This window comes from Herpailurus yagouaroundi, unplaced genomic scaffold, assembly GCF_014898765.1.
Source record: "Herpailurus yagouaroundi ecotype Mexico unplaced genomic scaffold, PumYag 100, whole genome shotgun sequence".
Classification (NCBI taxonomy): Eukaryota; Metazoa; Chordata; class Mammalia; order Carnivora; family Felidae; genus Herpailurus; species Herpailurus yagouaroundi.
The window spans coordinates 42221001-42246866 of NW_024412391.1; the positions used below are offsets into that span (position 1 = coordinate 42221001).

The 25866-nt window shown below is 44.0% G+C and overlaps 1 protein-coding gene across 2 annotated transcripts in view; it reads left to right on the forward strand.

Annotated features, from left to right (window-relative positions):
* Positions 1 to 234: 234 nt before the first annotated feature.
* The window catches only part of CPVL (carboxypeptidase vitellogenic like), a 120131-nt gene continuing 94499 nt past the window's right edge, over positions 235 to 25866 (forward strand). The window contains exons 1-4 of one of the 2 annotated variants that reach the window (XM_040472367.1): positions 235 to 448; positions 8546 to 8664; positions 22922 to 23036; positions 23999 to 24057. In XM_040472367.1, the coding sequence (XP_040328301.1) occupies positions 286 to 448; positions 8546 to 8664; positions 22922 to 23036; positions 23999 to 24057 (456 nt within the window). In that variant the 5' untranslated portion in view covers positions 235 to 285. The remainder of the gene's footprint in view (positions 449 to 8545; positions 8665 to 22921; positions 23037 to 23998; positions 24058 to 25866) is intronic. The other variant, XM_040472366.1, reaches the window with a different exon arrangement.

Below are 25866 nucleotides of genomic sequence, written 5' to 3' on the forward strand. Positions count from 1 at the left end.
GGTGATAAGTTACAGAGTCCTTGTTGTCTTGAAGTTTTATCTGATCCTGCATTGAGTTTACTTTTCAGACCACAGTTTTAGAAATATAAATTGTTTCTTTAGTTAGATTGTGAATCCTTGAATAGCCCCGGGCCTTTACACAGAATATTTATTCATTTATTTTACAATATACATTTTTTTTTTTAATGAAATAAATGAATGTCTTGTATGTAAAAGGGCTGGGTAAATATTTACTCTTTGGATTCATTTGTTTTCATCCTAGGCCTAGAGAGACCGGTTGGTGCCATGTGGAAGACGATTGTTTTGGTGGTCGTGTTCATGTTCAGCCCTGGTGGCGGGATCTTTCACTCCTTATACAAAAATGTTCGGGTTTCCGTACCACATAAGGGAAACGTAGGAGAGCCATTATTTCTTACTCCCTATATTGAAGCTGGGAAACTTGAAGAAGGTAAGTTTAATAAAATCAGAAAACCACTGGGGTATTTTCAACAGTTTGGGGTTTTGTTTCATTTTGTTTTTTAGCAGTTATTTTACAGGATTCAAAATACATTCTGGTATTTTTTAACCCAGCTGTTTTATTTCAAATATTAACGATTTGATGTCATGTATTATCAGAGTTTTGAGCTAAAATGAGAGTTTGGCAGGGACAGATTATCTGGTGGTCGAGTACCTACATTTCTATTTATAAAACTAGCATAGTGCCTGTCCCCAGCTGGGCAATAATAAATACTAACCTTAGAACTTACTACACATACTGGTTCCGAGGATTCTACGTAAACTCACGTCAGCATCTTAACAACCCAGGCAGGTGTACCCATTTCACATCTAAGAACACTAAAGCAGAACGAGTTACTTGCCAGAGTTGGGGGCACCTGGGTGGCTTCTTCAGTTAAGCATCCGACTCTTAATTGAGGCTCAGGCCATGACCTCACTGTTTGTGAGTTCGAGCCCCACATCAGGCTCTGCACTGACAACACAGAGCCTGCTTGGTATTCTCTCTCTCTGCCTCTGTCTAGCCCTCTCTTATTTGCTTGCTCTGTCTCTCTCTCTCTGTCTCAAAATAGATAAATAGGGGCGCCTGGGTAACTCAGTCAGTTAGGCGTCTGACTTCAGCTCAGGTCATGATCTCACAGTTCGTGAGTTTGAGCCCTGCGCTGGGCTCTGTGCTGACAGTTCAGAGCCTGGACCCTGCTTTGGCTTCTGTGTCTCCCTCTCTCTCTCCACTCCTCCCCCACTCACTCTGTCTCTCTCTCTCTCTCTCAAAAATAAATAAAAACATTTAAAAAAATTAAAAAATAGAATAAACTAAAAAAATTTTTTTAAAGTTACTTGGAGAGTCACAGCTGGTAGGTGCAGGATTCACACCCAGACAGCCTCCCTCCGGAGTCTATGACCACAGGCACACTGTTGGGCCCCTCTGCACGGCAAGTTACTCAAACATTCTAGACCTCGGTGTCCTCATTAACAACATGGAGTCACAACCACTTAAGTCACAGGGATGTTATAAGAATCAGATGAGAAAATGCACATGAAAGCTCTATAACCTGTACATTGCTCTCTAAATATTAGTGTTTGTAAATCACTTTTTATTTGGAAATTGTGGGGTTTCCAATAATTATTATTAATAGGAAAAATGTGTTATTGGGCATCATCGGAGACTAGAATTTATGACCTGCCTCTGTTCTTAATGCTTCCTTCTGTTTAGGTAAATCACTGGGTAGATAACACTACTTAATCTTTCTGGACATCAGTGGGTTCCTGAACTATAAAATAGTATATAGGCAGCTGTTTTCAGGTGTTGTTTGTAAAAGGAATCAGAGAAATGGGGTAGTGGCTGGAGGGAGCTGTGGGACCAGGAAGGGTCTTTAAACCATAAGAGACTCTTAAAAACTGAGAATAAACTGAGGGTTGATGGGAGGTGGGAGGGAGGAGAGGGTGGGTGATGGGTATTGAGGAGGGCACCTTTTGGATGAACACTGGGTGTTGTATGGAAACCAATTTGACAATAAACTTTATATATTGGGAAAAAACTGAGAACAAACTGAGGGTTGATGGGGGTGGGAGGGAGGGGAAAGTGGGTGATGGGCATTGAGGAGGGCACCTATTGGGATGAGTACTGGGTGTTGTATGGAAACCAATTTAACAATAAATTTCATATTTTAAAAAAAAGAGAGAGAGAGAGAGAGCAGGAGACCATGTATTTGCTGATAGAAATGATTGGGAAGAGGGGACAGTTGATTGGGATGGGGGACTATTTCAGGAGCACTCTCTTTAGATGAAAGATGGGGAAGCTGGCCCATAGATGGAGACGTTGGTGTTTGCTTTGGAGGACTGACTGCTCTCGAATCACAGGCAGGACAACCAAGTTCATGGCTGTGAGGCTGCTAGGTTGGTAGACAGCAGGGGGATGTGGAAGTGATGCTGGAAATTTGAGGGAAATAATCATTTTCAAGATCAAAAATAAATCTATGTACTCCACAAAGAAGGTTAAAAATAAAGCAACGCTTCTTCATTCAAAATACTCTCATAGCTAACAGGGTATTATTGTTTTGGGTTTTGTTTGGTTTAAAACCAAAACGTTCTTGTATCTTGGGGGTGCACTGGAGTCCTGGTCATGTGTCTTTTTTCTGACGTACACGTCGACTCCATGTTTTACCATCTCTTAACTGAGAAGAGGTGGAAAACTTGGATAATGTCGTCAGTGTATATTAGTGTACATTTGCTTAGAATTTATTAATTTATTTTGAGAGAGAGAGAGAGAGAGAGCCAGGAAGGGACAGAGAAAGAGAGGGAGAGAGAGAATCCCGAGCAGGCTACGCATCATCAGCGCAGAGCCTGATGTGGGGCTCGAAGTCACGAATCGTGAGATCGTGACCTGAACCGAAACCAAGAGTCAGATGCTTAGCTGACCGAGCCACCCAGGTGCCCCTGTGTACATTTGATGATGTAGCCAGCGACAATGTAGTCAGAGAATGCAGTCATTCCTTTTTTTTAAAAAGACTCGTTTTGTTCTTGATGTAGAAAAGTCATGAGAAGATGGTATTCCGATGGTACAGGCTCATATCACTAGACATATACGAAGAGGCAAAATATCATCCAACTTTACAAAAACGGATCGCATGCATTCATTTGGGCTTCTTTAGTAAGTGGGTACTGATGGCTTAGATTATGCTCATTAACAACAAATCAAACCAAATCACTTAGTTAGAGCTGAAATGGCATTGAATACTCATAACCAACCCTACCAATCCACACAGAAGGAATTTGAGACTCCCAAAACGTTACATGACTTGCCCAAGGATATGCAGGTAATAGGACCAGAGATGTATTTAAGACCCAGATTTTCTGACTTCTGCTCTGGGATCTGCCTGCTCTAATTTGTTTCCCTTTGTTTTAGAACCTGGTGCTCTTCTGGAGTGACCAGATGCACACACATGAAACCAATTAAGGAATAAGGCAGTGAATACTAAAATACTAACGTGTCACATTTGAGGTAGGCACGTTGGAAATTTTGAGAAGGAAGCTATCCTATGGGTTGGTAGAGTCCAGAAAATAGCAATAGTGTAGTAAGAAAAATAACAAATCCTAATATTTAATAACTATATTCCCAACACATAGCACAGTTTCTATATGTAATAGGCATATATAATAAATACTTGCAGAATTTAAATTTTAAGCCTGAATGTATGCCAGACATGGGTTTTACACACACATTAGCTTATTTAACTCTCAGAGCAATGGTAATGAAGACTGCATAATTATTGTTCCCATTTTATAGATCAGGAAACTGAGGCCCAGAGGAATTAAGTATCTTGCTCAGAGCCATTTAATGATAGTAAGTGGCAGAGGTGGCATTAAAACCTATCTTTGCTGGCTCCAGAACCCAAGGTATGAACCACTGTGCTATGTGACTAGATCCAAACTAGGAAAGGACCTGTGTATACTGAGTGAGGAAAACAGTTTCAACAAAGGCATTTAGTGCAAGCGACGCGTGGTGGTGTGTCTGTTTCATACATCTTGGAGGAACCAAGTGAACACACAGAGAAATCCATCTGAGAGACTGTCCACGTCCCTACCACTCCTGTATTCCTTGTTTACAAACATTTCACTGTTGCGGTCATCAGCAGTAGCAAGGAAGGTTTCTGAGGGAGGTAGTTTTCATCTTCTGCCCTAGTAGTAAAACTGATGTAATGTCACTTTCTAAAGTTCTGTTACGCAGTCAAAATCTTTGAATGGAATTCTGAGTGGCTGATCCAAATTCTGGTACATCTGGGTATTCACATACAGCCCTGATAACATAATTAAGGATAATTTTATTCATCCGCTTTACTGAAAGTTCAGGAAGCTCTGGACAGATGGTCAGCTCATTCCCCTAAATCCCTTTTGTTTATTGAGTCTGTCAAAACCTTAGGCGCATGAGTCTTAGTATCGCAATGGAACGTTCTTGAGATAAACAGTAATTCACAAAAAGACAAGGGCGTTTTTATTTTTTAATCTCCCAATTAGCTGGCTTAGTTTTGTGTAATTGTAATTGCACGTTTACTTTCTCTGCAGCTAGAATAAACCCTTGAAACAAAATGAATAAAGGAGGCAAATTTTTAAATATTTACAAACACTGCCTTTTCACGAACTTTAAAGACTATTTTGTTATTAGGTGTCATTTTATTATCACTTACGGTCTGGCCGTGTCTTGTGCAGTACTGTTGATGACTGAAGACTTTGTAAATGTGAAGTGCACCCTGATTAGCTGCTTCAAGTCCTTCTTTGGTCACAATCCAATCTTTTTCAAAGTGTTAACATCATAAACATTGGTAACTGCAGTGAATAATAAGGAGGAAGTGAAATCACTTCAAAGAAAACCTTTTCCTTTTTTTAAAAACTGTTTTGAACATTTGAATTGTGAGTCATGGTTCCAGGAAGTAAGAAACCCCTACATCTTGGGAGTTTATTTTCCACATTCCATTGGTGGACTCTGGAAGGATGAACCGAACATTTGAAAATACAAAATATCATTTTAGTTGAAAGAGCTTTTAATTATTTTACCGTGACTTCGTTAAAGGAAATTTAAGAATTGAAATAGGGTGAAACACTTTTTAGTGAGCCAGAAAAAGTCCTTCTAAATTCTTAAGACCTTAATAAGGCCTGCCTTCTTTAGGAGGATTTTGTAGAAATACGCTAATCCTAGTGCATTGCCAGTGCGTAAATCAGCTGTACCTGTGGGTACGAAGACAAGACAATTTCCCTGCTTTCCAGTAGCCCCTGATCTTCAGGGCAAGGCAGGAAATGTACCTGGGGAGGTAGAAGGTAGCAGAGAAACAACTTTGGAACTTCAGAAAAGGAGGGCTGGGGGAACATCGGAGTCATTGTCAGAGCAGGCCAGCAGACCTTGTGCTGTGCTGGCCTCAGAGAGATAGATTGATTCAATCATCTCTCTCCCATATTCCATTCCCTCCAGCTCCTTTCTATTACATATTTTCTTTTCTCATTCTTCTTCGACCTTTCTCATTTTTCTCTGTCTTCTTTCTCGAATCCCTGCTGCTCACATACCTCGCTGGGAGTCACATCTCATTTATTCCTAACCCTTCTACCTTCAGGTCTCTATCCACCTTTTTGGGGGTTCTCTGATTCTGAGAAGATTGATAGTTTGGGGGAAAATATGTCAGAAGTGTTTTCGGTACCACATTCCAGTTACAAAAGAAGTCTGGGGATATGATATATAGCAGAGTGACTACAGTTAGTAATATCATATTGCATATTTGAAAGTTGCTAAGAGAATCGATCTTGAAAGTTCTCATCACCAGAAGAAAAAATTGTAACTACGTACGGTGATGGGTGTTTCCTAGATGTTGTGGTGACCATTTTGCAGTATATGCAAACATCAAATTGTTAGGTTGTACATCTGAAACTCATATAATGTTCCTTGTCCAATATATCTCAATTTTTTAAACAGAAAAAAAAAAAGTTTTGAAAGGCTGCCCAGCCCTGGAGGGTCAGCCTTCTTTGGGCTAATTGAGAGCGGAAGCAAAGTGGGGTGGGGTGGAGGCAAGGCTGCTGGAGGGAAGGGTGTAGGCTGGCAATCACCACTTTCCCTAAACATCCCCCTTTTCCTTTGCTTGAGATGCTCCTCTCCCTTTCTTTTTTTTTTTTTTTTTTTTTTTTTTTTTTTCTGGCAGCAAGGGATAGGTCTTTTTGAGAAGAGCATGGGAAGAGCTGGAGAAGCTGGATTGGGTTAAGCAATCTTCCCTGGGGGAACCAGACGCCGCCAGAAAAAGGCAGAGTTTTCTAGACAGCACGTGGGGTGGCCCACAAGCCAGTGATGATCTTCGCTTCCTTTGCCCGAGCCCTTATTTTAGATGCAACTCCGTGTGCTGAGTTTGATCCCCACAGAAAGCCCAGGGTGGGGGAATTGGTATCCACATCTTGCACAAGAGGAAAGAGAGGCTCAGAGAGATAAGGCAACTTGCCAGGGGGCCTGGTCAGAATCGCAAACCTGGGTCTACCCATGTTCTTCCTATGGTACCAGCCTAGCAGGACCCTTCAGAAACTGCTCTTGAGACCCTGCCTTTATCCCACCATCTCCTCTGCTCCCAGATGCTACTTGTTCCTAATCAGCAGGTGCATTTCACAGGTAACAATAGCTGTGCTCCCTACGAGCCAGCTTCTTTTCTAAAGGTTGTACATGCATGGACCCTTATTCTCATTGACATGTGAAGTCATCCACCTTCCGTAGATGAGAAACTGAAGCACAGACAGGTCAAGTGACTGCCCAGGGACCACAGAGACGGTCAGTAGCAGCGTAAGGATCAGCAAAGTACGAAGGAAAGGGAACAGTGCTGTCTAGATGAGAGTTTCCCTTCCAGGAGGCAGGTTCATTTTAAAAGAGGAACTTGCAGCCCCGATGCCAGGGTGTGCTGGTAAGTGTCACAAGCAGCTCTGTGGGGCCGGGGTCCTGATTTGCACACTGATCTGCGCATATAGACATTCTTACCATGGCTTGTTGCCTGCTAGTGGTGATGTTGCTAATGCTAAGGTGGGAAGAGATGCTAAGAGCTTGAGAGCCTATGGGCTCCAGCACCCTGCTGAAGGCATCTTTAGTGGGTGGTGTGTGTGAAGGACTAAACTTCCTGACCTGCTCTTCTCTCTAACCAGTCTCCTACTTAATATGTGTCAGACATAAATAGCTTTTCTTCAATCATTAGTTTTTACTGGGGACACTTGCTTTGTCAGCATTAAGGAATCTTTCTTCACCTAAACTCCCCTTCAGTTCCCCCTACCCCCTGCCATCCATGTCCCATTTCTCCTCCACTGTTTTCCTAATCACTGCTTGCTCTCCCTTCCCCGCTGTGCCACCCCTACTTTGGGACTAACTCTCTGGTTGAGAAGCAGTGTAGCAGGGTCAGGGAAGGAGCAAACTCTGCAGTCTGACTGCTAGGTTTGAATCCCAGCTCTCCTTTACTAGCTGTGTGACCTTGGGCAAGTTACTCACCCTCTCTGAGCTTCAGCTCATCTGTAAAGTGGGGATAATAATTACACCTACTGCATAATGGAAAGCCCTCGGTACTGTAGCCTTTAAAGTGTTAGCCCCTCTTAGTATTATTTACTCCTGGGTGTCCTCACGCTATCTGAGCAGTCCCTCTTTCCCCCCTCCCTGTCCCTGTCCCTTTGGTGCCATAAAAAAGCCAGACCTCTGCCCTCTACAACTATCCTGTTGTCTTATTTGGTTTCCTGTGAGTAGCTATGAGGCCATGAGGTCACCCCTCGTCTCACTGCCTGCCTCTCCCTACCCTCCCAGCCATCCCCACTCCCCACATGCGTCAGCTTATTTCCCTTAATGGAAGTGGCAGGCCCCTTGCTTTCATGATAAGGAGAGTGTGGAGAATATAGGCTTTCCGGAGGCTGAGAGCTGCTTAGCTATGTTGTTTTCCTTGTACCCGCCTCACCTTTTGGGACTTGGTGACTTCTGCCCTGGCCTTTTTATTTATTTATTTCTATTTTATTATTATTATTTTTTAATGTTTATTTCTGAGAGAGACAGTGACAGAGCGTGAGCAGGGGAGGGGCAGAGAGAGAGAGAGAGAGAGAGAGAGAGGTAGACACAGAATCCGAAGCAGGCTCCAGGCTCTGAGCTGGGCTCGAACCCCTGAACTGTGAGATCATGACCTGAGTCAAAGTCGGGCGCTTAATCAACTGAGCCACCCAGGTGCCCCCACTTTGGTTTCCTTTTTAGAGTGGAGCTGAGGATAAGTGATTTTCTTTCTTTTTTCTTAAAAAGAAATCTTATTATAGCTCGTAAATATATTTGGGGACCAAAGAAAAAAAGGTTAAAAATGCCCCTTGGCTACATTGTAAATGTGGAATATGTGGAACTGGCCAGGGCAAGCTGGAATTTGCTATAGTCCGTACCTTTATGCGAGTCTCCTGGTAGCTTTTCTGTTGGCTCCATCCCAGACCTGGCCCATGAGAGGGAGAAGACCAGAGATGAGGCAGAGATAGCTAGCTCGATATTATTTCTCTAATCCTCCGGTACATTCTTTTTTCCCACCAGCAAAAAAACAGAGCTTGGTTCCTCCTTTCCCTGGATCGAATGTGAAGAGTTACGCTGGCTACATCACTGTCAATAAGACCTACAACAGCAACATTTTCTTCTGGTTCTTTCCAGCTCAGGTAGGCCTGTGAGAGCGCTCTATCAGGACACTAACCCTCAGGAGCTGAGAATGCTCCCTAGGGCAGAAATGTTAGCCTAGGAAACCATACTTTAAAAAAAAAAACAAAAAAACAAAAACAACTTTTTTTTTTTTTGCATCTTTTAGATTTTTTTTCTAAAAATAAGCGCCAGTGACTCCGTGTGGTGTTCCTGTTTATGTGCAGGAAACAAATGTTTGCAGGCAAGGTCCAGCTCTTAAATTCCTTGCAGCCTTATTCAGAATATTAATATTACCACCTTCTTCCTGCCACCGTCTTCTTAAATCATTCTGTCGTTGTTTTGTTCTAAAAATACCTTGGGCAAGGCTGGGCGGTGGGGAGCCAAAGAATGATAAGGGATGGGGAGATTCCCGATGGGCGGTGGGGAGCCAAAGAATGATAAGGGATGGGGAGATTCCCGAAATATACAGGCGTGATACATGTCGAAAGGTAGTTGATTGTGGACTTCTGTGGCTTCTCTGTCCTCTGTCCCCATGCGCTTTGCAGTGCCAGCTCTGATTTTTGCGCCGCCTCCTTCATGCATCCGGTATCCATTAACTGAGTGCTACTCCATGGGAACATGGAAGAGAGAACTAAACTTATGATGGGGCTTTGGGGGAGCAGTGGGAAAGCAGTGCTAATCTAGGATGGCTTCCAGAAGGTAAATCACTTACCTTCTCAGGTCCATACACACAGCTGGATACATTCTTGTACTTTACCAGTCTTGACTTAGCACACCCAGGTGCACGCACACACATACATACATGCATGTCACACAGCTCTTCAGCATGAACAAACCACTTTTGCCTTATGGGTACTGTTGGGCAGAATTGGTAGAGGTGCTGAGCTGCATAAATAAATTGTATCCCACCCCAGGATAATTTTCTATTTTCATTTTCCAAATTGGATTTGGTTTAGAAGCCAGAGAAAACAAAGAAAAAGCTATCCCTGCGGAGGGTTGTATTTATATTTGCATGTGATTTGCATATCGTCGTGTTGCATCTAGAAAATTGTTTAATCTCGGATAGTTTTCAAATCAAATTGCCTTTGTTGGTACTGTTGGGTTGGCTTTTCTTGACTTCTCATTTCTGCCTTCCCAACCATGGCTTCTGACATAGTTGGCCGCATAGCCAACTATGTGAATGGGAGGAAACATACTAGAATTGGTGAAGAATTCCAGATGCTTTTTGGTTGGGCTCATAGTAGTGCTCAGACTGTCGCCTACTCCAGGAAGACTTTCCCGAACCCTGGAGAGTTTCTTAGTTCTTCCTTGATGTTATTGTTGAGTGCGCAGATGGGGTGCTTCCTGCACGAAATTGAAGGAGAGACTTGCCCTCAGGGTTATATAGGTGCCATGCTGGCACCCAAGTATCCCCCAGACTCCTGCTGCTACCTCCCGTTGGTGGAGTCCAACTGGAAACCAGAGGTGAGGGGTGGGGGAGTCCAGTTCTAGAGGTCTGTCTACCAGGGCACAGAACAGAGTAGAGAATGCAATAGAGAAGCAATGAGGAAAACATCCAAATACTCAATACAACTGTCCTAAAGAGAATTGGTGTACATTAAGCCTACCAATAAGACCCAGTTCTAACAGGTGGACATTTTTCTCGTGTTCTTGGAAATCTCTTCAACTTTATGCCTTCCGGAAACCATACGATACATGTGCAGTTTTGATATCACACCTTTCAGTATCCTTGAATGGAGGCATTTATCATGAACCCCTTTGTTATTAGTTCTCTATTGCTCTTGTACCAATTACCACAAACTTAGTGGTTTAAACAACACAGATTTATTAGTTCACAGGTCTGTAGGTCAGAAGTCTGACATAGGTCTCACTGGCTAAAATCAAGGTGCCAGCGGGCCTGTCCCCCCCCCCCCCCCCCCGGGGGGGGGGGGATCTCTTTCCCTGCCTTTTGCATTTTCTGGAGGCTGCTCACATTCCTTGCCTCATGGCTCCTTCTTCCATCATTACAGCCTGTGTCAGTGGGCTGAATCCTTCTCACGGTGCATCACTCTGGCCTACTCCATGGTCACATGACCGTCTCTGACTCTTGTCTTCTGTTGCCCTCTTTTACATTTAAGGACCCTTGTGATTGCATTGGGCCCACGGGATAACCCAGGATGATTTCCCCCATTTTAAAGCCAGTTGAGGGGCGCCTGGGTGGCGCAGTCGGTTAAGCGTCCGACTTCAGCCAGGTCACGATCTCGCGGTCCGTGAGTTCGAGCCCCGCGTCGGGCTCTGGGTGGATGGCTCAGACCCTGGAGCCTGTTTCCGATTCTGTGTCTCCCTCTCTCTCTGCCCCTCCCCCGTTCATGCTCTGTCTCTCTCTGTCCCAAAAATAAATAAACGTTGAAAAAAAAAAATTTAAAGCCAGTTGACTGGCAACCTAATCCCATCAGCGACCTTAATTCCCTGTTACCAAGTGGCTTAACCTATTTACAGGATCTAGGGATATGGATGTGGATACCTTTGAGAGCCATTGTCCTTTTACCAGAAAGAAACACCTTGCACAGCTAAAATGGTGTGGACGGAGGTGTAGTGTTGCCCCACGTACCCACTTGGGGGAGGGCTGGAATGGGGGCCTGAGGACGCGAGTGTAGCCTATGGGGTCACCTTTCCTAATCCCGCTCAGTGTTCCTCTGAGGCCTGCGGGGGGTCGGGGGGCTCCACCTCCCCCTCTGCGCTCTCTGCCTCCTTTAGCTCCGAGAAACCCCATTTCCTACTTTCTCTTCTGCTTGGGTGGCTGTTTCTGATAGCAGTAAGTTCCCCACTGACATCTGCATATTGAGTCTCCAATAGTAATAATCCAGATTTGTGAAAACAGGAATTAATGGGGTGGGGGGGGAGAGAAGTGGTCCACTGAAAACAAAACAAAGACTCAGTCATTTCTTTCTGAGGTGGCCTCTGAGCAGGTGTACAGAATTATCTAGAATAGAGGTGGTGCTCCAGGACTGGAAAGCCGGTCAGGGAAATGGGCCTAGACTCTGCATCCTCTCCTGGTTGCCAGACCGAGATCTGAACCCCCGCTGCATTAAACAGTGACGGGGCTGTTAGGGGCCCCCCTTAATTCAATGAAGACCTGGCGATGCATCCGCTGGCCAGATTATGCTCTTTTGGGCCCAGGACTGTAGCCCTCAACACATTCTTAGATGAGCCCAAAAGACATAAACTCGAGGCCGCCACACGGGAAAAAGATGTTAGAGCACAGCGTGTTCTATTGGAAGTGATAGGCTCAGCTTCAGGGGGGGAAACAGGCAGGGATGAAAGGCTGACAATTGTCACCATGTGGCAGCCAGGATAGATTTTTCTGAGACCTCCATACCCAGGGAGGCCACATGCAGAGCTGGCATCTGAGGCCCCCAAGCAACCATTCTTGCCAAGCCAGTCAGGCTGTAAAATTATGGAACAGGCCATATCTCCTTCTTGGGTGTAGAAGATAAAGCATGTGAGAAGGAGAAGCGGTGGTCACCGAGATGGGGGAGAGTTCCTCTCATTTGGCAGAAATATCCGTTCATTGCCTGTCACGGGGAGGCAGCCGATACTCATCGGGAGAGAAATGACCCTTTACAAACATTGAAGGTGGAGAAAATAAGACACTCAGGAAGGATGCTGCACTTGTAATATCCTCTGAGTATTTTTTTTGGGGGGGGGATGCTGTTTCTCAAATTAGTTTTGTTTTCCTGTTATTTCTGTGAGACTCCCCTGTTATTGTATACAAATCAGTGCATAATGGATTCCAGAGCTGCAAATTTTTTGTTGTGTAGCCGGGAGGCAATCTGCAAGAGAAATAATAGGCATTTTCCGTGGGATAAAAAGTATAATGAAGCCAATAAAAATGTAACAATTGTAATGGCTTTTGTTAATTGAACATTAACTAGGTACAAAACACCGTGCGTATTCTTATTTAATCCTTACGAGCCCCACAAGGGGAAGGAATTGTTATCCTTGTTTAATAGATGACGAGAATTACAGGGTAAATAATTAGCCCCAAGTTGACCAACTAGAGATTGGCAGAACTTGAATTTAAAACTAGGTCTCTGATAGAGAAATCTTTGCTCTTGATCGCTGTGTGTTGGTCCTGAGAATCAACTAGCCATGGAAGGTGCTAGACTGTGGTCATTAGCATTATAGCTCTTGAGTTAGTCAAGCTTGCGTAAAATCTTGGCTCCACTACTTATGCCAGATGTGAGGATCACAGTACCTACTTGATGATTTTGAGACAAATGAGAGAATGTGGGAAAACCTCAGATTGGTGCCTGATACATAGGAAGTAGTGTTGCTATTCTTATTATTTCATAATTATCATCAGTATTATCATCAGTATCATTAGTTTTCCTATTATTAACACAAATACTGTATATAAAAAGTATAATGAAGCTTAGTTCTTAAGCCAATCACAATGCGGGATGTTAAAGAAGACAGGAAACGGGCCATTCCAAATTGGAAGTCCCTGAATGCCAGCGAAGAATGCAAATTAATTGTTGGGGGGGGGGGGAGTTTAATACATTACAAAGCAAAACTGGGTTTTCCACATTTAAGAAGATAAAAAGGCAGAAGATTATTATTTTTAAAATTAGAATTCTTCCCATTGGAGAAAGATACCCAGTATTTGACTTTGTCTTACAGATATAGGAATATAGGTAATTTGTTGAATTATTTGCATCAAATGTGATGGAGCCCAAACCCGAGGCATTTAGACTTAAGCCTAAGCCCCTTTACTAAGGACCCCATCTTGCTCCTCTGGCCACGGGGAGTTGCTGGGATTCCTAGAATCTGAGTATCTGGTGACTGAGAAAGTTCAGTATCATATTGAGGAGTCAGCAAGGTTGGAATAGAGTGAGGTAGCCAGCCTCCCAAGAGCGATCTTTAGTTTCTTGATGTCCATGCTCCTGTGTAGTCACCTGCCATATTGAATTAAGGCTGGCCTTCGTGACCAATACACTATAGAGCAGAAGTGATGGTGTGTGACTTACAAGGCTCCTATTAAGGGCAGTGCTGCTTCCGCCTTGGTCTCTTGGATCACTCACCCTGAGGGAAGCCAGATGCCATTGGGAGGACACTAAAACAGCCATATGGATAAACCTGTTTGGAGAGGAAGTCAGTGTTCCACCCACCAGTCAGCACCAACATTAGATGATCTTCATCCAGCCCAAGTCAGATGACTGTAGCCCTGGCTGATATCTTGGCTGTCACTTCATGAGAGATCTTGAGCCAGAACTGTCCAGTCAGACGTCCCCAAATTCCTGGTCCACAGAAAGCACGAGAGATAATAAATGATTATTGTTATCTTAGGCCACCAGGTTTTGGATGCATGTTATACAGCATTAGATGACTAATATAGCCTCGCGTCCTATGCTCTTTGGGCTGTGACTACGATATCTTATGACAACTAGAACTCCTTCCAGTTCTGTCCTTTTACTTGCTCCACAGTAATAGAGCTATCAACATTTTTCCTGGGCAGTGAACATGATATTAGGCTTTGTCAGTAGAGGGTGCTGGAGAGACATTGCAGGAGGAAGTTGGCTTCTCTTCCTGTTCCCTTGTCCTGCATTTCACTTTCTCCTGGCCCTGCTGTCCAGTCTGTCAGCAGGGCGTGTGTGGGAATATCCAGTAGCCCTCTGCTCTAGCTAGGCGCCCAGACCACAAAGACCCTCAACAACCTTATAATCCTGGCTCCGTCCCAGTGACCACCTGGCTGCAGCTCCTTCAACACAGACACCATAACATCCTAGGCCATGCCAGCGAGCAGGTTCCCTAAGCCAACTCTCAGCAGCCTTGGCCACCTGTACCCGAGGCTGGTTTCCCATTGCCTTCCCAGCGGGGACCCCGTGCACTCCAGGTTGTGTGCCACTTTCACACAAGTGGACTCCCAACATTTTGACTTGCTCTGTACCTGCTCCCACCAGCCACAGACCGCTTTTCCCTGGAGGCCTTTCCTCCTTGCCCCTTGATTCCTGGCCAGTTTTGAGCCAGGCAACCCAGTGAACTTCTCAGCCACCCAGTGGGTATAACCATACCTTCTCCAAGGAATTCTAGACCATAGTCTTGGGACTTACACCTTAGGGTGTAAGCCTTGGGAAGAGCCCCATCCCTACCATATGAGTTTGTCCATCCATGGGCACTTTCCCTCAGCCCAGAGTACTCTTTGGAGTTCTCCTCACATATTTATGGTTATCCCCCATTATAATGAATATCTGTTTAAAATTTCCCTGTTCCTTGGTGGACCCAGGAAGCCTGTCCAGCATGCTGATATTTGGCCAACACTGAGGATGTGCCTCTTGGGGGAGCAGACCCCCCTGGCATTACATCCCCACTTCTGCCCACCGGTCGGTGGGTGTGATACCCATGGTGGATGGGGGCCAGAGCAAACACTGGAACCTGTAACAGAATTAAAGGTCAATATTTCCATATGAAAAGTAACAATAACTTTAAAATGGGAAAATTTAAAAATTAAAATTGCTACATGGTTTCTGTCTTCTGATTGGACCCTAACTAATATATCCACCCCATTCTAAATCCTTCTCTCCTGCTCCGAGACACCAAGGGCAGAAAGTATGGTCAACTGGAAAGGCATCAGGAGCCGGGACAGCCAGTCTTTCTGTCTCAGCCTTATTCTGACCAAGGCCACAGGATCACTTATCTGTGCCTCATTCCTCTCTCTTGGCAGATCAACATGCTTTGTTTCTCCAGGTATCTGGCAGAGTTTCTGCCTTTACCTGTTCTCGAACTATGCAGTCACCAAAGATCCACTAGCACTGCTAAGGGCAGATGTGATTGGCCCACTCTGGGTCAGGTGTTCTTTCTCGGTCCAATCAGCTAAAGCTGAGGTGCCGTTTTGTGTGATGTAAGCATGACTAATGGGCCCTTTCTTTTGGTAAATGGAGAGTCAGTTCCTAGAGAAGGGGTTGTGGATAGAACATATCTCTGGAAACTATGTCTACCACAGATGGCCGCAAATCCATTAGTCATACGACCAAGATTTGGAGGTCGTAGATATTTGTCCTCAGACTTGCACTGTTTATCTTCTTTGCTATTATTGCAATAACGGCACTGGAGATCTGGAGGAAGAGAAGGTAGGTGAGGCAAAACAAGGAGAAAGCAGCTAAAAGTGATAAATTACAGATCATTCCGTCCATAGACATATTCAAAATGCAGAAACCGTTGTGTGCCTGATTTAACATGGAGAAGAAGGCGACTAACTTGTTCAACCATTTCTTTGTTTGCAACAAGAATGGGAAAGACACGCCTCTCTCCAGCCCCACCCCGCCTACCGCCATTCATTCTAAATTCCAACTTTACGGCATGAGGCACCAACAGAGAAGCCATAACTGCCTCATGAAGGAATGAGAGCCAAGTACAAAGGTTAAGAAGGAGAAAGGTAAAGAAGATTCTAGTGGTGTGTAAGTTGGCTCAAATTAATGAGATGACTCAAAGCTCCATGAGAGTCAGTGGGAGCTTGGTAGTTATGTCAAGAGGCCTCAAAACAGAAAACAAACAAACAAGCAAACAGAAAAACCAAAATACGTTTGAGGAAGTTAGTTAGTTTTCCCGATGATGGGGCAATGGCAACAATCGTAGTAAAGGAAGGTTTAGCGAGAGGTCAACAGCAACCACTGTAAGTAAAAATTCTTCCCCAAAGCACAAAATGTCTTAAGCAAGTTGTTTATACGTATTGGGAGTGGGTGTGTAGAATTAAAATGTTACTAGTTAGCTAGTTAGCGATTCTAGTCACAAAACCAATTGCGTTAAATAAAACTCGCTGCCTTGATTAAACCATTAATGCAGCAGCTGAAGTATCAGCGGAACTGGGATCTGTGTGGCAAAATGGGAGTCCATTCAAACATACTTGGGGGAATTTCAAGACATTTACTTGGGGTACTAATGACTTCAATTAAGATAGAACACATTACTTAAACCAAGCAAATGATCAGCCTCTGCATATAGAAGTGTGAAGGGAGCTTTAATTAATTTACTAATTGCACGTCTCATCTTAAGCGGTACCACTGATTTGGGCCTGTTGGTGGTTTGGTTGCTGTTTTCTCTTACAAAGTATGGTGCCCTTTGTGGGGTGGGTGGGAGGAAGAGGGTAGCTACAGTATGTACCCAGCCCTGGGCATTGGCGGACAATGTTGCCCTAATACTTGCTTAGATACCTAAGACTTCCTGGTGGCAAATTTCCTGGTCTTCTGTATAAAATGCAATCAAGTGACTTCCGAGTACCAAGATTGGCAAGACTTTAGTGCCACTCCCACCCCCAGATATATGAACTTCCTGCTTCAGTGATATGTGTGAGGCCTGAGTAGAAGGTTATCTTTACCGTGGAATACAGAAGAGGGCTTCAGAGCACAGAAAAGAAGGTGGGTATGGTTTGACGGGGAGCGGGGTGACAAGGAAGGCTCAGAGCACAAGGGGATGCCTTCTACAGAGGGCACGTCCACATGGGGAGCAAAGGGCAGGAGGGCTGGGTTTCATTAGTGTCTACCTGTGTTCCTCTGTGCTCGCTTAGAAGCAAGGAGAAAGGGAGAAACTGGGTGTTTCCAAGTATCCTTTTATGTACAGAATGTCAAACCGGATGAATGAGTGTCACTTATTGGAATGATGATCTATTAAGACGTCGGGTAGATTTGTTCACCATCGTTATGAATAAGTATTGGGATGCGCTAATGTGAGACATGGTGAAACTTCTGTGTGTAGAGGTTCTAAAACACTAAATAAATAACCTGCTTCCTTCTGGGCTTTTCATTTGGGAACAAACCCTGAGAAAGGAGTGTCCAAGTTCATGAATTGGCCACCAGGGGTCACCAGAAGAATTTGAAGGGCTTCTGAAGCAAAGCCCTGGTTTCTTGCTCACCAACAAAAGGTGCAGGTTTGTGGGACCTGTGTGCCCACACTCTTCTCCAGTGGAGAGGCTTCTCGCTCAAACATTTACTATTCCTGTGTCCCTTCTCATATTTATAATTTCTTCGTCCCTTCTTCGTGATCATCAGTTCTTGCTACACTACTTGGACCTACACAACATTAATAGAGATCTTATTTTCTTTATAATTAAACATATGAATGCTTATTAGTAGAGGATTACTTACTTTTAAGGTCTTAGCTTGAATGTTAGCCCCCCACCAGACGCCTTCTTTAAGTAGTCAATCTAATGGCTTTCTATTACTCTCTCATATCACCCGTTTATTTAATTACTTATTTATTTCCTGTCTTCTTACCTCCCCAGAAAAATAAGCAGAGCTAACATTTAAATAGATGTTTGGCTCTTAATAGCCAGACACTGTTCTAAGTGCTGTGCATATATTAATTCTTCGAATCTATATTGCAACCATATAAGATAGGCATTATTATTATTATTTTTAAGCAGAGGACACTAAGACACAGAGAAGGTAAGTAACTTGCCCAAGAGCACACAGCTATAAAATAAGATAGTTGGAATTCAGACCTTGCTAGTCTTGTGCCAAAATACATGCTCTTAAACATTAAGTATCCTACTGTCCAAACCTTAGAACAATGCCTGTCAGTGTTGTATGTTAAATGGGTTAATACATTGTGGTAAATCCAGAATGCCATATGGTTTAGCCAAAAGATGATATGCACTATTACGAAAAGATTTTCACAACATGTTAAGTGAATACAGTAAATACAGAATATTTTATATAGCCTGATTCTATTTTTGGAAAAAAGTATTTACACACATAGCATATATAACATCTACAAAATATATTGATATGTGTGTGTATGGGGGGTGCATAGAGAAAAACCTGGAAAACTAACCATCTCCACGATCATCTCTGGGGACTACAACTGGTGGGATAAGGGAGATTTTTTTAATACCCTCTTGAATACAAATTAATGAAGAGTAAGTGCTTTCTTTGTAACATAAAAAATTTTAAGGAAAATTTCTAGAACTTTTCACAAAAATAAATGTACTATTTCTCGTGTTCCATATGCTCTTGAATCATCGCTTCAAAATAATAAGTACTTTAAAAGCCCTGAGCTTTGTTAAGTCTTAAGTGAATTAAAGCATTTGCTTCTTTTAAGTTTTTCAATGTGGGTTTTTGTTCAGGATGTCTTTGTTTACTTTTATTCTTTCCTAAGTCGGGGGTGCAGAGGGGGAGAGGGCTGCATTCTCACAACTGAGAGCTAAATATGTCACCCTAGGCATGATCACATTACAGCTTTATGCCATTATTCTTGATGTAATTATTGTTGCAGACCATGTCATTAGGATGTCATATCAGATTACAAAAGTCTGTGTGCTGTGATATAACTAACTCTTGGGGCTTTAGCACTGAATACGTAAACCTTGATTTTCCAGCATCTGAGTTTTGCATTTCATTACAGATGAGGCTAGTATTAGCTCATAGGTTGGTTGGAGTGTCGTAGAAAGATGTGTGCATGGAGTTTTCTTTTTTCTTTTTTTTTAATTTTTATTTAATTTATTTTTTTAATTTACATCCAAGTTAGTTAACATATAGTGCAACAGTGACTTCAGGAGTAGATTCCTTAATGCCTCTGACCCATTTAGCCCATACCCCCCCCCCCCCCCCCCCCACCGCCGGCAACCCCTCCAGTAACCTTCTGTCTGTGCTCCATATTTAAGAGTCTCTTATGTTTTTGTCCTCCTCCCTGTTTTTTATTATTTTGCTTCCCTTTCCTTATGTTCATCTGTTTTGTCTCTTAAAGTCCTCATATGAGTGAAGTCATATGATATTTGTCTTTCTCTGCCTAATTTCACTTGGTGTAATACCCCCTAGTTCCACCCGCGTAGTTGCAAATGGCAAGATCTCATTCTTTTTGATTGCCGAGTAATATGGAGTTTTCTTTAAAAACGGGCTTCCTCAAGGGGTATTGAGCTCATTTACCTCCTTCAGGAAAGTACATTCGAGGAGCAAGGTCGGCTGAGGTTGGAGGTGTGTATGCTGATCTCTTATTATTGAAGCATTCCAAGAATGCAGTGTCCTGTGCTTCAAAGTTGCATAATAAAGATGTTTGGCACCGATGTGTTTGACTTGACTTTGTAGTGTGGCCTCTCAGGGTCAGGCTATTTTTCTGAGAGCCCAGAGGTCCCATCATTGTGCCAGGTCACAGGAAGGGACATGAAAAGGGAGGGGAGGGGAGGAGAGGGGAGGGCAAAAACCAGAGGGCCAGGGCACCCGAGAGGACAAACTTCCTTTACCCTTGCAGCTTCTCAGCCCTGCCTCCACATCAGAACCACCCAAGAGCTTTGAAAAAGTCTGATGGCTGCCTCACCCCAGACCAATTGATTTGGTATCACTGGGATTTGGGCCTAGGCACTAACGTTTCAAGAAGGTATTTTAGTGGGTGGCCAAGGTTGAGAACCACTGGCTCACATGTAGCATACCGTGGCTTCTGGAAGCTCTTGTGCACATTCGGAAAGAAGTGGGGGCTGGGCGTCCACTGGAATGGGTGGGCGCACAGTACCTCCCATTCCCAGGCAGGCTGGACCTGCATCCACTGAGATCCATTGCTTCTCCATTTCTAATACGCTCCCTTGCTGAGTGAGTACAAGTGGAAGGTGGTCCCAGTAAGTGGTGTTGAACAGCACATTAGAGCGTGGGCCGGGAGCTAAAAATCACTTATTCAGACCAAGCACACACAGTCAGGGCCAGGCAGGTTAGGGTACAGATGGTTCTGTTTATCTGGCCCAGAAGAGTTTGCAATATCATTTCATGATCCATTTTCTCACGCCTGTGAGGTGGGCATTATTGCCATTTGATGGACTGGGAAGCCGAGGGCTGGAAGATTCTGAGGGTCAGGATCACACAGCTGTTTTGTGGCCAAGTAGAACCAGAATCTGCCGGGCTTCCAATTCCAGTTGGTATACCAATGCCCCACTTCCCCACAGCAGCCTTAGAAAGCCGTCTTTGATTTTAATATTTCCTAGCTCAACTTATAAGAGAAATCCCTAATTCTTTTCAATTCTTTATGGACATTTGCAAGGGGACTAACTAGTGAAAAACTGACCAGGGAAAGTATTGGCCAAAGGTGCAAGGGAAAACACCAAACAAGCCGCTTTTCCGGTCCTCTCATTTATACAGAGTTTATCTTAAAACCATCTATAACTCCTAGTGTTTCTTTCTCACATCAATCACTAACGTGTGCAGAACACGTATTATATATCCCACTCACTGAGCTTTTCGAAGATTAATTTTAGCCCTCACATCAACCACATGACATAGGTACTATTACTGATCCCCATTTTACAGATGGGGAAACTCAGGTTCAGAGAGCTTGGGCGTCTTGCTTAAGGTCACACAGCTAGTAGATAGGTAAGCCCAGGTCTGAATCCAGTGAGGGGTAAGAGCTCACGGACTTGCATTATACTGGGCTGATTTTTAGCCCTGTATACAGCCCTACACTCCTGCTGACCCAAGTTTCCCAGTCTGACTCTGGGCTCCTACCTTTTCTACTTGTTTCTTTAACCACAGTGATTGTTTGTACTTATTATACCTTTATCACTCGTTAGGCATTCTTCCAAAAGCTTTACAAATCTTACCTCATTTAATTCCTTGATGTGGGAGAAGGGACCTCAGGGTAGACCCTCCTAGAGAGGCTCTTGCCCAGCTTACGGCTGTTCTTACCACCACCTCCCTTTTTGCAAGGCTGACTTTGTCAGACTCCTGGTGACCGGAGAGGAGGAATCCCTGTCTCACATCTGTCTTTATGGTTAGAACCCTGTGGTCAGCTCTGCTTCTAGGGTCTTGGCTGTGGTGCCCAGATCTCCTCCCCTTGCGTTAGTCTTGCCTCTGCCCACAGCCTTCTCACATCATCCGGGTAGATGGAACCAGTCTGCTCAAATGTGCAAATGAAACACTGCTCTCTACGTGACTGGGCTAAGTAAGAGGTTGTAGATTTCGTTCTGAGCTAAAGCAATGAGATCTTGCTTGCTAAGCCTGGCTGACTGAACATCAAATGAGCCATGACTTCCAGCCAACACTCACTGTCACATCCAACTGTGAGCCTCCCTGAAGCCACTTTGAGCTCCTTTCAGATTGCTCTGGAGGATTCACGTAGGACCTGGTGACCTCTCGTTCACCACTCACATCTAGCTCTTTTCTGTGTTGACGATTTTCCTCCGCCATTTCCCTCTGTCTGTGGCATTGTTCCCTGGCTCCTCTCATGGCTGGATCCATCTAGAATTCAGATCTCCTTCAACTCAAGATCTCACTCAGTCTTTCCTTGATCACCTGTGTTTAAAGGAAACACCATTCTTTTCTGCCTTCACCCACTCTCTTAACATCGCCTTTATTGCCTCTTCACACTCTTTAATCATTGGGTTTATTCTTTATAGTCTCTGTGTCACATGAAAATAGAAGCAAAAGAGAATAAGTCTTTTTCTTTTTCTCTACTGCCAGAAACTCATTTTTCATCATCCCCACTCTGCCAATGACCTTTTCTTATTTACCTCTTCCCTGTCTCCTAAATCAATTTGTACCTTGTTTGGAGTTTTGTTACTAACTGATTCTGGGCCTATGCACTTCTTCTCAGTTCCCTCGTGTTTTTTGTTTTTTTTTTTTAATGTTCACTTATTTTTGAGAAAGAGAGACAGACAGAATGCAAGCAGGGGAAGGGCAGACAGAGAGGGAGACACAGAATCTGAAGCAGGTTCCAGGCCCTGAGCTGTTAGCACAGAGCCCGACGTGGGGCTTGAACTCACGAAGTGTGAGACCATGACCTGAGCCGAAGTCGGATGCTTAACCGACTGAGCCACCCAGGCGCCCCACAGTTCCCTCATGTTGAATAAAGATGCTGTTGTCCCTGTAGGCACCCTCTCAATGAATGAAATCAGAAAGGCAGTTTGGGCTCCAGTGAAGCAGGTGAACTGTCACCGAGGAGGACAGGTTCTTTGTTGTGCCTCTTTGGGAACATGTTGGCCAAACGCAAGTTTAAACAGATTTAAAAAATATAGCCATGCCCTAGGCAATGTCTGGGTCTCTAGGGGCCTACAGAGGCAAAGCTTCTATCTTTAGTGGGTTTTCTGGCTATTGGCAGGAAAAGACTGAACTGAGCAAAATAGATACCAGCATGATGAGGCAAATACTAACTTAAAACAAGAGATAACCAGCACTGTGCTTGTAATGGAGAGCAAACACCGGGGTCTGGGCAGGCTTTATGAGATTTAGTCGAGACAGTGAAAAACACAGGGTTTGTATATGTTTGCTTGGGTGTATTCTTTTGCTTAGTGCTCCGTGTGGTCATCGACTTCTTTGTCCCCCTTAGGTACAGCCCATGGCTGCTCCAGTAGTTCTCTGGCTGCAGGGTGGGCCAGGAGGTTCATCCATGTTTGGACTTTTTGTGGAGCACGAACCTTATATTGTCACAAGTAACATGACTGGTAAGTATTACTTGGACTCTGTTTTCCCATGGAGAGGTTTTCACCTGAAACTTATATCTGCTGCATAAAAAAAAAATTAAAGTATACACAGAACCACTAGGAATAGCTTGATAGTTTCAGGTTATAAAAACATAGCTTTCTGACCATGTCTGTCCAAGAAGGAGGAGCCACCAGGCTGAGTGTCCTGGCTGGGCTGCTTTCTCCCTTGAAATCTGAGTGAAAGGTTCTAAGCTATTTTCTTGCAATCTGCTGCTGACTTAAGCAATCTGGGCTTATGAAAGCAGTTGGTATTTATTACTATTTGGGCAAGCTCTTTTGCATGAGCCTAATGGGTGGAATTGTATCCCTAATTATTCACATCAACAGAACACCGTATGGTTCAGTAGCATAAATGGTCAGATACCCTGGAAGCAAGATGCTGTGGGTGGAGACAGGGGTGAAGGAAGGGGCGGAGGAACCACATCTGGTTGTAACCCTGGGTCACCTCCATCTCATTTTGGGGGTTGGGGAAGATTCTTTACTTTCCCTGGGACAGAATTTGGAGGGCGAACGACTTTGTCACTCAGGTATAAAAGAGTTGTTCTCTTTGGCCTTAGAAAGGAAGAAGAGGCTTTAGAAGGACCAGACTTTAAGAATGGTTGATTGGATCAGACAGATAGGAGGTTTATGGGTTTTTTTCTAAGCGAAACAGTTGCAAGGGGTTTTGTTTCCAAACTTTATCCTAGAAGGAGAAACCCTCTGGGGGTTTCTCTAGGTCCGGGAAAAGTAGAGAAGAGCGGAGAAGAAAAAAGGTGCTGGTGTCTGTTCCCTACGGTACGAGGCTGAAGCAGTGTCAAAGGGACCCCAGGAGTTCACTGACACGATGGGGACAGGTGGGGTTGCTGGGCTGCTGACCAGAGCCAGGCCGTAGGTGGGCTGGTTGGTTAACGACCCAGTCTCAAACCTCTTCTCTGTTTTACTAGTGCGTCCTAGAGAGTTTTCTTGGATCACCACATTTTCCATGCTTTACATTGATAATCCAGTGAGTATCCGATGGTCCTATGAAATGCCAAGTGGGCCTCTCTTGTCTTTTTCTTTTATATAAGGTACATTTAAAAAATAAGGGAAAAGAGGGGTTCCCCGGGTGGCTCAGTTGATTAAGCAACCCCCTTCAGCCTAGGTCATGATCTCGCCGTTCCCGAGTTCGAGCCCCGCGTCGGGCTCTGTGCTGACAGCTCGGAGCCTGGAGCCTGTTTGGATTCTGTGTCTCCCTTGCTCTCTGCCCCTCCCCCACTCACACTCTGTCCCTGTCTCTGTCTCTCTCAAAAATAAAAATAAACGTTTAAAAAACATTTTTTTAAAAAATTTTTTTAACGTTTATTTTTGAGACAGAGAGAGACAGAGCATGAACGGGGGAGGGGCAGAGAGAGAGGGAGACACAGAATCGGAAGCAGGCTCCAGGCTCTGAGCCATTAGCCCAGAGCCCGATGCGGGGCTTGAACTCACGGAGCGCGAGATCGTGACCTGAGCTGAAGTCGAACGCTTAACCTACTGAGCCACCCAGGCGCCCCAAAAAACATTTTTTTTTTAAAAATACGGAAAAGAAACAGGCTTAGGGCTTTCTTTATAAAACAGAATTTAATCTCTGAAACACCATCTGAGATGTCGTTTTTCCAACATATATCATTAAATCTGAGTTTGGAGGAATTTTACTTGCTACTTTCTCTCCTCTCATTTTTAATCTTATGAAATGTCCTGTTCACTGAATTATATCATCCAGGATAAGGGATTGGTTTCTTTTGACTGATGATCCAGCTTCCCCATATCATGGGTTATTGTATAGTATTGGAATTCCTAACATTTCTAGCAGAGTTGTAGATTTCAAAAGTCAAAGCTAGTCTCCTTCATTTATCACAGTGAGCCCCATCTAGGAGCAAAATGTGGGGTTCTCCTTTGGAAGTTCTTCTGAAATTGAGTCCAATAAACAGAAAAATAGGAGAGTAACTTTAGAGTTAGCTTCTGCAGATCAGGAGTGTCGTTGGCCCCTAACTGATTTCTCTGATTTCTCTCACGCCCCAGATGGTTCTGAGAAAACAGATAAATAGGGAGAAAAAAAAAAAGTCCAACGTACTTGTTCCCTCTTTTCCCACCAAGTTTTCTCAGCCATCCTCTTTCCTCGTCTACAATTGCGTATTTCAAAAGAAGTCGAATGAAATGTCCTGTTCCCTTGTGTGTTTAGGGGAAGCAAAAACAAAAATGTTTACACCTAGTTGAGGTGCATCCTTTATGCAGATTTTTTTATAAATTTTTTTTTTCAACATTTATTTATTTTTGGGACAGAGAGAGACAGAGCATGAACGGGGGAGGGGCAGAGAGAGAGGGAGACACAGAATCGGAAACAGGCTCCAGGCTCTGAGCCATCAGCCCAGAGCCTGATGCGGGGCTCGAACTCCCAGACCGTGAGATCGTGACCTGGCTGAAGTCGGATGCTTAACCGACTGCGCCACCCAGGCGCCCCATGCAGATTTTTGACACAAAATAAGTGGCAGCTTCTTCTGGATTTACAGCTTGGTTGTCTATGCGCTTCTAGGTGTAAGGAAGTGTTAGTTTCAAACTAATCTTTATTTTAAAATTTCTCTACTGAAGGTGAAGGGGCTTAGTGGCCATATTTCTCACAAATAAAAAAAAATTAAAACACACACACACACATACACACACAAACTATCGTTCATCTCCAGCCTAGAGAGTTCCTTCTTAGCAGGACAGAGCAATACGCCCTCCAGGTTTCAGAGAGGGGACAACTTTGGGTCTTTTGAACTTTCAGCGGTGAGAGGGGGGGAAGGAAAGGTGA